The following is a 12402-nucleotide window of genomic DNA, read 5'->3' as shown; positions in this document are numbered from 1 at the left end:
GGTGACATGATTTCACCATGGGAAAAATGCCAAAACTAAAATTTAAAAATGCTTATGAAAGGATAGTAAAAGATTCCTACCTTTAAACCGACTGCTATAAGATCTGTAACAACACTGTATGGAAAAAGTAAAAAGAGAAAATGGAAAACAAAGTTAGAGAACAAGTTTTTAAAAGACAGATAAGATTAGAGAAAAAAAAGAAAAAGCATTATAATAACAAATAATAAAAATAAGAATGTGATGAGTTGTGAAATGTTAATACAAAGAAAAGTGATGGGACAATCTAGCAACAGCAGAGTGTAAAAGCAAAGCTTTAATAGCAATGTAAGGAATAACAAATAAATCAAATTATTTTTTAGTATATAAAAAAGTATAATTCTGCTTTAATAAAATTAGTGAAGTATATGTTTATCCATTTATCTCTTTTTAACAAATCCAAACCAAAACTTAAAATCACCAAAGTTCATGCTCTTACATCACTGGTATGAATGATCATGTTTAAAGTTTTAAATTAAACAAAACCAGCGAGTGGATTTCACAGAAATAGAAGGTATCTTGCAAATTCTCATCTACCACCCAAAAGAGCTCACCAAAATACAGCTAAGATAGTCTCTCAGAACACATCAATTTCAGACATCAAAACTTTCAAAGATTTTCTTAAAAAAACAAAACAAAATTCAACGACACCAAAACTGTGTTTTACTATACATTACCTCAGGAGGAAATGAAAACACACACACACACACACACACACACACACACACACACGCCCCCCCCCCCCCCAAGCTGGGATTTGAGAAGGAACTAGAAAGATGTTGACTGGTGGTTTATTGTTTTCTAACTATACAAAACAATGAAAAGGGACCTTTTTCAGGCTGTGGGAAAATGTAGAAATTTAATTAGCCTCCTGAAAGCCAAAATTCACTGTGTTAAAAACCACATTCCTTAACACCAAGGTGTAAAAACCCCTATAAAGTTCTGCCGAACAAAAATCCATCTCTTCTAATTCCAAAGAAACTGTCAGTTAAGTTTGTCTCCATAGGTCCTAAAAAACAGGTCTAACTAAATTCTATATATTGTTAATAATCTATAATGTCATCATTAGTTAAAAAAACTGAACAAATTAGACTCGGGACTGTTTAATGATGCAAATTTAATTCTCTTAAACAACCATGTAGATTTTTTATTTTTCCTTACTTTAGAAACTTGAAATTCATTTGTCTGAAATCTAAATGTGATAAATAACTGATACTGGTGCATAAAAAATAAGACTGTAATATACTATGGTATTGGTCCTGTTGCAAAGAATAAGTCATGAACCTACTTGAACTCCCAAATGAACTTACCTTGTAGTATCTTATTGCCCCATATATTTAAATCATTAAACTCATTTGTAGCTTTAAAACCACAGAGTGAAGAGTTAACTTCTTAAAACATTATTCAAAAGAGTAAGTTTGCACTACATGTTGTCCAAGAGTTTTTTAACAGCCAAGATGCATAACCCAAGAGTCCTCTTTATTATCACTATCAAATTTCCAATACAAAAAGCTAACCTGGTTCCTCCCTATCTCAAGTCAGTCTTACAATTCACACACAAAATGAAATACTAATTTCACACACTTACTAACTGAAATAGCGGCATAATTACACAAAATAGTAAAATGTTGCGCACATAGAATAAGGTGATGTGAAATGAGTTTTTAATAATGCTCTCAGAGAAGTTTCAATTAAATACAAAGTTTCAATTAAATAAAAAATGCTTTAAAGAACATCACAACCATAAATGAAATGTGAAACTGAACTTTGTCTAATGTCTGTAGCAGTGTGCAATTCGCATTCAAATGAGTTAATCCAATGTATCATACAGACTTAATATGAAAATAGGATAAAATCTAACGAAGACAAAAATTATTGGAAGATTTCATCATCTTTACACAGCATGACAATCATCAACTATGACAACATGTACCCAGCTTTTACTGTTCAAGCAAGTTCTACATATTCTACAACCAAGAGGTTTACAGAAATCTTGTCATCAAAAGCAAATAAAAGGCCAAACAAAACCTCGAATGCCCAATGAAATGGGAATAGACAAGTGGATTTGCAGGTTCTAACAGAGCTGGAGTTTTGTGAAAACTCCTGATGTATATATACTAACTACAACCTTCAATTAATTCACTAACATCCTACTCGTTTCCTTAATCATCAAAATATCTGTCAAGTTCCACGCCATATCGCTGGGTCCCAAGAGAAATATTTATATCGGTGATATTAAATCTTTTTGATCACGGGCCTCATTAACTTTTAGAGCTTTTGAAGGCTCTCCGAAAATTGCGCTTACACAATATTTTTCATACATGGCAGGGAATTCAAGAAGTTTCTTTGGGGGGGGGGACGGGGTGAACGTCCATGGTCACTAAGTCCAGACGCACGGTGGACAGAAATCGTTAACACAGCTCAGAACACAAGTGTGGAGACCTCGGCTGGTTCTCATGCATGTCAAGACCCCGCGTGGGGCCCTGGCTTCGGGGCCAGGTCGCCGCCCAGACGTGTACGGACGCGAGCACTCACTGTCCACCACTCGGCGGCCACTCGCCTCCCCGCCAGGGGAAGCTCCAGCGCTCGCCCCACCTCGCCGGTAAACAGCAACTCCCTAAGCGCGAGGACGCCCGCCCAGAGCGCCGCCTCCGCCTCCCCCAGGGCCGCGCACCATTTTCTGAGAGGAAGTGTCGGGAAGCCGGGCAGGGCTCCCCGGACTCTCGGTGCGGACGGCGGCCCCGGCACCCCGCGGCTGCACGGGGCTTTCCTCCACTCCCAGTGTGAGGGTGTGAAGGGGCGCATATTACGGGGGCGCCTCGTGGGGGAAGGCGAGGCTGCGGCCGACCGCCCCTCCGTGATTCGGGCTCCCCTAGGAGGTGCCCGGAAGCCCCGCCGTCGGGCTCGGCCCTGGCCGCTCCTCGGGCCGCCGGTGCCGCTCCCCGCTCCCTGGCCTCCGCACGTCCGGACAAGAGCCGAAAGGAAGTGGGGCAAGCAGCACCCCGTGGCCGCCGCGCCGCCGAGGACTTACCCATCCATGGCCCAGACGGAGGAGCACACAGTACGGGGACTGACCGGCTCACCGCGAGCAGAGGAAGGAGGCGGCGACAGCAGGGCGGCTCCGGGGTACGGGCAAGCAGTGCCTCTCCGGAGCCCCAGCGGGTCGGAGGTGGAAGGAGAGTGGGAAACAGGGGCGGAGACCAGGGACGATCCCGCCACCGCCGCGCCCCCGCCTTCCCACTCCGCAAGCGCGTCCCCGCCTCGCCTCATCCCGCCCCTTAGCGTCGACGCCCTCCCTCGGCCCCGCCCACAGGTAGCCTCCGGTTCGGCTCCAGGGCGCCCTCTTCCAGCGGTCGCCTTAAGACCCCGCCTCCCTGCCCCTTATCCCCGCGCGCGCGCGCGCGCGCCCGCCCCCCGCGCCTGTCTCCCTCCGGCGTTCACGGGAGCGCGCGCCTGTGCTTCCCGCTTTGCCGCCCCGCCCGCCCTTCCGCGGGTTCCGCGTGCTTTCGGGCTTCTCCGCTCAGGGCCGGCTTTCTTGGACACCTCCCTCTACCGGCGAGAAAAGCGTTGGGATCCGATTCCGGAGAGTAGGTAGGAGTGTCCCGCGAGGACCCCAGAACCACGGCGGAATTGCCCTGGAGGTTGAGGCTGTCGGTGGCTCGGCCCCAAGCGCGCAGGCGAGACGCGGGCTGTCGTCTTCGGAGCCCTGGGCCCTTCAGTTGAAGGAAACCTGGGCTCGGGACCCCAGCGAGATCCGTACGTTGTCCCTCCGGGCTTGGAGTCTATTCTGGGACCCGCACCGGCCCAATAGGTATGCTTGTGATTAAGATGAATGAGGTGGAAGAGACTGCTCCGAACTTGAGAACATTTGAATTTTTATACAGTTTTAGTCTCCGGGGGCTTTTCGACCCGACAGTCTGGGATTGAATTTATATAAAACATTCATTGCATAATATGGAAAGGCCACTATAATGCTAGCATTTTGTAAGTTTACACTTTCCTCCATGTAAAACAACACCAAACAACAAAACTTAAGAGGGAGTGATTCCCGTTTTTCAGATAAAAATTTAGACTCAAATACGGTAATTTACCCACAGTTTCACAGCTGCTTGAGAGCCCTTTCCTCTAGGTTGAGAAAAATTGTATAATAGTGGCAACTCACTTGTGTTTTTTCCCTTTTATAGTCTGTGTAGTTCTGAAATTGAGTGATTTTTCCATTCACGGATCATCAAAACGTAAGCCACTAAACACTGTCCTCGACCAAATTCTTTTTATTTTTATTTATTAAAAAATTTTAAAATTATTTTCAGGGGTACAAAACAACATAATGATTAGGCATTCACAGCCCTCACAAAGTGGTAACCCCCCAACTCTACTAGCTCTTCGACATAGTACATGTCACACAGAGGGTACATATACACATAGAGTGTGCCAAAAAAATGTATACACTTTTTTTTTTTTTTTGGTTTTTCTTTATTTTAAATTTATTTTTTAAGTTTATTGGGGTGACAATTGTTAGTAAAATTACATAGATTTCAGGTGTACAATTCTGTATTACATCATCTATAAATCCCATTGTGTGTTCACCACCTAGAGTCAGTTCTTCCATCACCATATATTTGATCCCCCTTACCCTCATCTCCCACCCCCCACCCCCCTTACACTCTGGTAACCACTAAACTATTGTCTGTATACACATTTTCAGAAAGGGAAAAACTATTAAAATTATGCTGATGGTAACCACTTTGAGCACCTCTTGTAACTGGAGAAGTCAAATGTCACTTGCATTCAATTTATCGGTATATATTGAGTATTAAAATTTTAATACAATGTTTTTCTTCCTTAAAATGTGTAGACATTTTTTTGGTACCCTCTGTATATATCTATATACCTATGTGTGTGTGTGTTTGTGTGTATATATATGTGTGTGTATATATGTATATGTGTGTGTATGTATATATATGTGTATATATATATATATATACACACACATATATATATTTGACATTCAATATTAGTTTCAGGTGTACAGCAATGGTTAGGCATATATAAATCTACATAGTGATCCCTCCTTAAGTCCAATACCCATCTTACACTCTATGTAGTCTTTACAACATTATTAATTATATTCCCCATACAGTATTTCACATCCCTATGACTATTTTGTGACTACCAATTGGTACTTTCTAATCCCTTCACCTTCTCCCCCATCTCCCAACTCCCCTCCCATCTAGCAACCATCAGTTTTTTCTCTGTATCTATGAATCTATTTCTGTTTTGTTTCCTCGTTTATTCTGTTTTTCAGATTCCACATATAAATGACATCATGTGTCTGGTATTTGTCTTTCTCAGTCTGACTTATTTCACTTAACATAATATCCATGTTGTTGCAAATGGTAAGATTTCATTCTTTTTTATGGCAGAGTAATACTCCATTGCATATATGTACCACAATTTCTTTATCTAATCGTCTATTGATGGGCATTTTGATTGTGTCCATATCTTGGCTATTGTGAATAGCGCTGCAGTAAACAGGGATGCATGTATTTTTTCAAATTAGCATTTTGGATTTCTTTGGATAAATACCCAGGAGTGAAATTGCTGGGTCATAAGATAATTCTATTTTTAATTTTTTTAGGAACCTCCATACTGTTTTCCATAGTGGCTGCACCAATTTGCAATCCCACCAACAGTGCACGAAGGTTCCTTTTTCTCCACATCCTTGCCAACACTTGTTTGTTGATTTATTGATGATAGCCATTCTGAGAAGAGTGAGGTGATATCTCATTGTGGTTTTTATTTGCATTTCTCTGATGATGAGTGACGTTGAGCATCTTCTCATGTCTATTGGCAATGCAATCAGTATGTCCTCTTTAGAGAGATGTCTCTTCATGTCCTCTGTTTTTTAATTGGGTTGTTTGTTTCTTTGGTGTTGAGTTATATGAATTTTTTATAAATTTTGGATATTAACCCCTTATCAGATGTATCATTAGCAAATATCTTCTCCCATTCAGTAGGATTTTGTTGATGGTTTCCTTTGCTGGAATATATCAGTAAAAATACTACTTAGAGTAATGTCTGAGAGTTTACTTTCTGTATTTTCTTCTAGGAGTTTTATGGTTTTGGGTCTTACATTTAAGTCTTTAATCCGTTTTGAGTTTTTCCCTTTTATAGTCTGTGTAGTTTTTTTCCCTTTTATAGTCTGTGTAGTTCCATTTATTTGTATCTTCTTTAATTTCTTTCTTCAGTGTCTTATAATTTACTGAGTACAGGTCTTTTACTTCCTTGGTTAAGTTTATTCCTAATTTTTTTATGCAAATGGGATTGTTTTCTTAATTTCCTTTCTGATAGTTCTTTATGGGTGTATAAAAATGCAACTCATTTCTGAATATTAATTTTGTATCCGCTACTTCACTAAATTAATTTATCAGTTTTAATAGTTATTTGTCCTTGACCAAGTTTTTAACCTCCTGAGTAGAAAGCAAGGGCTGCTCCCTCTCTGCTTCAGAATTTGAAAAGCAAGTAACAAGAAGCTCAAGTAATACATAGCAAGGTATCATCTATCCTTGCTAATATGCTGCTTTTAAATAAGTGGGTGCTGCTAAAAAGTTTAAAACTGTCTATTCATCCACCATTCTGTCCATATTTATTGAATGTTTACTATGTGCCAAACACTGCAGGAGTATCCAAGAAAATCAGGTTCCAACCTTCATGGTTGAATGGATTCTATGTTCAGTTTATTATTTATTTATTGGCCCCAAACAATTTTCAGATAGCTCCAGTACCTTATTCAGGGTACCATTTTTAAACGACTGTATCTAATCTCAATCCTTCTTTCCAAAAGTTCAAAAATATTTTGTATGTTAAATGAAAAATTAAGTTACAGCTGTTAACATTACCACCCTACATTGCCAGATGGATATTAAAAATATCAGCAAGATAAATAGCTGATGTACTTTTGCTGTTGTTTGGGGAATACATTCTGTTGATGAAATTTCCTTAATTTTTTTCCTTTTTTTTTTTTTAGCTACACAAATAATATAATCAGACATGCTTATTTTGGAAAATTCAAACTATTAAATATTAAAAAGTCTATAATTATTTTTCTTTACAAACCACCCCTTCCCCGTGATAATCAGTGTAACAATTCTGTATGCATCCGTCTAAACGCTCACAATTTTTTATTTGCCTTTTTCACTTACAAATTTTGGAGACTTTTTTCATGTCAGTACTTCTCATCTACTTAATTCATTTTAATACTGCATGATATTTCATAGTTTCATGTGCCGCAATTTAATGTTTTACAAAGTAGTAGAAATTTGCATTGTTTCTAATTATTTAAAATAACTAACAATATTGCAAAGAACATCATGTATGTATGGACATCTTTGCACACATATGATTATATCTGAGGAATATTCCTAGAAGTAGAATTGCAGAACAAAAAGTATAGACATTTTCAATATTATTCAAATATTGCCAAAATGATTCCCAAAAGGCTATACCAATTTATACTTTATTTAAAAAATAAAAAGTTGTCTTTCTCTTAGCCCCATGCCGCAAGACAGACTAACAGATTTCAAATATTAAAAAAAAAGTAAAATCTATTTAAAATTCAGTGTCCATATATTACTAACAAGAACTCTGAAAAGTCTCCAATGTAAAGATGGTGTACCTGACTCAAATGAACAAAACTGTGACATTTCCTGACCACTTAATGCCCAGTTTTAACAACAGAAGTCTAGATATAAGAAAACAGCTCACAGCAGAAAACAAGTTGAAATCTTTCCCTTTCCCCTGCTTCTTGGTCATAAATTCAAAAGACTTCTCAGGGATTGAGCTTTATTGGTTTGTGAGTCCCTCTGATTCAAAAACAGCAGATAGAATAGAATTTAGGTTTTTTAGGACTACTTTTAGAATCCTAGCTATTCCCAGAATCCATATGGCATATAATCTCAGCAAACGTTTCTGAATTTCTGGAATGATCAGATATTACCCATGTGACCTGGCTTGTCATGGGAGTTTTGTGTTCTATATACTATTGGCTTCTTGATGGTGAAGAGGAGCACATGTTCTTTATTTGCTAATTTATACTTTTGAAATGTAAGACAGTTACAATAATTTAGTTCATAAATTGTTCTAACATTTTACTTTCCTTGTGTTTTTGCTTTAGTTTGTCTAAGAAATTTCCCTGAAACACCTTCATCTGATAAGAGACACCCCCCCCCCCCACCACCAACTCTTATTACGGTTGGACAAATTTGCCTTAAGGCATTCCAGTATTCACTGATAGTTAATATTTAACCAACATTACTGTATTAATTTCTACAGGTAAGACTTCTTCAAATATAAAAGTAATACAAAAATGCCAATTTAGGTCAGAAATAAGACCAATCATTAGGTAAATCTGGAAGATGGACATTTTGGTATCATTTTATCCCATGACAAATATAAAACCATAATCATTAACCTGTATTCCCTAAAATAGAAACATCTGAAATTATACTGAGTGAGAAAAGCTAAACTCAAAAGGTAACATACTGTATGATTCCATTTATATAACATTCTCAAAAATGACAAAATTACAGAGATGGAGGACAGATTAGTGGTTGTTGGGCGTCAGGAACTTGGAGGGAGGGGATGGAGCGAGAAGGGGGTGTGTGTGACTATAACAGTAGCGAGGGGAATGTTTGTGGTAATGGAACAGTTCTGTGTCTTGATTACGGGGTTGGTTATACAAATCTGCACATGATAAAATTACGTAGAACTTTAGATACACAGAAATGCGTATAAAACTGGCAAAATCTGAGTAAGATTTGTGGATTGTAATAATGTCAATTTCCTGTTTTGTTATAGTTATTAAGATGTTACCATTGGGGGAAACTCGGTAAAGAGTACACAAGACCTCTTTATACTACTTTTTAATCTTCCTGTGAATTGATAAGTATTTCAAAATAAAACAATAAAAGAAACCTTGCATAGTGTTTCTTTATACTCGTTATTTGTTCGATAGTTAAGCAATAACAAATCTGAAAGGCTTAAGAAAAATATGTGGGATTAGCGTTCAATTTTTTCAAGCTATGTCACCTAGGTTATAATAGCTGACACACGCTGAGTCTGACAGTGTGTTGAATTTTGAGTCTTTCTTCAGAGTCCTTCCCAACTATTTGAGGAGGCTTGAAAGCATCTCCTACGGACTCACTGCCCTCTCCACCACCATGAGTCGTGTCCATTTTCCTCATACTCTTTGTCACCCTGATGTAATCATCTCTGTGGGAATCGTCCATTTTCCTCATCCTCTGTGTGACCCTGATGTAATCATCTCTGTGGGAGTTTCTTTCCTGTCCAGTGCCTGGTTTACAGGACTCCAGTGTTTGCACTGAGGGAGCTGCTTCCTGTCACTCCTACAGTAGGAGTTGCCAGCCCATGTCAATTTTCTGAAGAGAGGAGTAATTCCTTTCCTGTCTTTTTGTCATCCTGTATCACCTAAGTCCTAGTGTCTCTCAAAGGTTTTTTTTTTTTTTGGTTTTTTTTTTTTTTTTTTTAATTGGGGAAGGGGAACAGGACTTTATTGGGGAACAATGGTCAAATTGTTGTCCTTTCAATCTTAGTTGTGGAGGGTTCTGTTCAGCTTCAAGTTGTTGTTGTTCTTTCAGTCTTAGTTGTGGAGGGCGCAGCTCAGCTCCAGGTCCAGTTGCCATTGCTAGTTGCAGGGGGGCACAGCCCACCATCCCTTGCGGGAGTCGAACCAGCAACCTTGTGGTTGAGAGGACACGCTCCAACCAACTGAGCCTTCCGGGAGCTCAGCGGCAGCTCAGCTCAAGGTGCCGTGTTCAATTTTAGTTGCAGGGGGCAGAGCCCACCATCCCTTGCGGGAGTCGAGGAATTGAACTGGCAACCTTGTGGTTGAGAGCCCACTGGCCCATGTGGGAATCGAACCGGCAGCCTTCGGAGTTAGGAGCACAGAGCTCTAACCGCCTGAGCCACCGGGCCGGCCCTCAAAGTTTTTAATAAAATAGCCCTTTCCATCTTTATTCACAGAAATTCCTCTAGAATTTCAGCATGCGTCTGTGGTGCTAGGCCGGAGAACAATCTGAGCAGTAATCACTACATCAGTGCCCTTCCCTTAAGCACTGAGCTTTTGTCTTTTAAATGTGTGTACCCCACTCTTTACTGGGGGGGGAGGGTCGGTTCTTACCAGAGTTTCCTCATCCCCACTTAGAAGTAGATCTCTTGGAAATAGAGATTGTTGTACCTCTTCAGATAGGCTTGAGTACATTTGATCCTGCTTAAGTTGAAGCTGAGACCCCCATTCCCACAAAGAGAATCCTATTCACTAACTTTTATCAAAGAACTGGATAAAGGGCACTCTTTGAGTTAAGCAGAGGAAGTGGAATAGTTTAATGATCCTGACTATCAATCACCGATAATTTTACATCACTAATAAATTGTCAGAGAAGAACAATGGTTAAATTTTAACATGCATCAGAATCACTTGGAGGTCTTGTTAAACAGGAATTGATTGTTTCTGATTTGTGCATGGGGCCCAAGAATTTGCATTTCTTGCAGATTCCCTGGTGAGGCTGCTGCAGCTAATAGTATTGGAACCAAGTTTTGAGACTGGTTCATGTAAGGGATTAAGATTTTCCTGCAACCCCTGCACCCAGAGTTGGACCCCTTAGCCCATAGCATATGTTCTTTGCTAAACTCAAGGTAGAATATATTCCCATTAAATGGTTTTTTTTTCACACTTGAGCCCATAGAATATATTTATTCAGACTTACCCTTTGGCCATCTACTTCTTGAAAACTAATACCAGAATTTTTGCTTTGCCCCCTCTTTATATTCTTGCTTCCTTTTTCCTTTTTCTCATGATGTTTTCTTCCTGTTTTCTGATAGTCTTACTCTAGGGCTCTCTACATCAATATTCTGACATTCTTATTTCATCTATAACTTTACTCACTCTCCACCACTCCACTACCTTTTCAACCTTATTTTAGGTAAAATTTACATATGTTGAAATGCAAAGATGTTAACTTTACAGTTTTTGTTTGTTTGTTTGTTTTTTGTTTTGGATACACCCATGTAACCTACATCTCTGGACTGCTTTTAAAGAAGATACTCTTCAGCATTGACTTACATAGTTTTCTTATAATGACAGTTAAATATTTAGAAACATAAGACTAGATTCTTATAAATAGCAAACTAAAATAGATTTAAAAGTTAAATGTAAAAATTACAAAACCAATAGAAATCCAAGTTAGCAGTTATTAATTTCAAAAGACAAAATTGTCTAGCTAAAAAATAATTCTTGCGCACAACATGAATATAGTACTGACTCCTACAGCAAAGGTTCTTTGGCCAATGATATAGGTGATAGTCAAAATTTTTATTAACTGGTAGTAAATGGGCACCAACCATTCAAAATACATGTCCTTAAACAATTAGTAGGGCCAAACCTTTGTATATTAGCTGAGTATCTGTAGGGGTATAACTTCACTACAGTGGTCTGTATGACCATGACTCAATTGTATCAATAACTTTATACCTTCATTTCTTAGAATGTCATAATATTTGCCCTCTATCTGAATCAAATGCCTCAGTTACCTATCAAGCCCTCTATTCTTTTCTCATTAGCCCAAAGCAATTAACGTGGCACTAATGAGTGAGGAAGCAAATGTAAATACAAATGTAGGCATTAAATTTACATCGCAGCACTTTGTTATAAGATAGTTATTCACATTTTCTAGAACATAATTATAAAACATAAACAAATTGAAAAATTGAAACATTCTTGCAGAAAATAGAACAGGATCTCCATGTGTATTCACAGGCCCATTTAAGAAATAGCTGCCTGGAACAGTTTTGCAAACTTGAGTCGTTCCAATACCAGCTCCATAGTTACAGCTCAATCCATGTATCATCTTTACTCTTGTTTCCTTAACATTTTTTCTTTAAATGTTTCTTCAATAGTTCTGTTTTAAAAGGAAATTTTATATCACTATCATAAATGGAAAACCTGTATCATTTGCCGAAAAGAGCTGTCGGTAAATACAATGTAAACAGAAAATATTATTGAATTCTAGCTATTCTATTACCTACTGAAGGCTCTGGGCCAAACACCTGTCTGTTATTTTGATAAAAAGGAAGATTACCAAGTACTGGTATAAAAGGCATAGCACCAAGAGGAAACTTTTCTTCTATTTCCAGTGATAAAAACACACAGCAGGCTCAAAATGGAGTCACTTGTGCTAAGCCCTACATCTGCAAACCAAGACTTAATACTTAATCTATTGTAGTTTCAACCACTCCCAAGAATGTAACCTTTAACCAGTCAACCTGGAATTACCTGGTCAGCAGTAATGA

The 12402-nt window shown here is 38.9% G+C and overlaps 1 protein-coding gene across 7 annotated transcripts in view; it reads right to left on the bottom strand.

Moving 5' to 3' along the window:
* Positions 1–3377, bottom strand: part of PTBP3 (polypyrimidine tract binding protein 3) — a 99894-nt gene extending 96517 nt beyond the window's left edge. For 2 of the 7 annotated variants that reach the window (XM_019749546.3, XM_019749547.3), the window contains exons 1-2: positions 3068–3377; positions 81–114 (exon numbers count right to left, since the gene is read on the bottom strand). In XM_019749546.3, the coding sequence (XP_019605105.3) occupies positions 81–114; positions 3068–3306 (273 nt within the window). In that variant the 5' untranslated portion in view covers positions 3307–3377. Of the gene's footprint in view, positions 1–80; positions 115–3067 lie in introns of those variants that run through there. The other 5 variants (XM_019749548.3, XM_019749549.3, XM_074330839.2 and 2 more) reach the window with 4 other exon arrangements.
* Positions 3378–12402: the final 9025 nt, after the last annotated feature.

The sequence above is a fragment of the Rhinolophus sinicus genome, chromosome 16, assembly GCF_057876585.1.
Source record: "Rhinolophus sinicus isolate RSI-liver-muscle chromosome 16, RSI-T2T, whole genome shotgun sequence".
Classification (NCBI taxonomy): Eukaryota; Metazoa; Chordata; class Mammalia; order Chiroptera; family Rhinolophidae; genus Rhinolophus; species Rhinolophus sinicus.
This window is presented reverse-complemented; position numbering and strand designations above follow the sequence as displayed.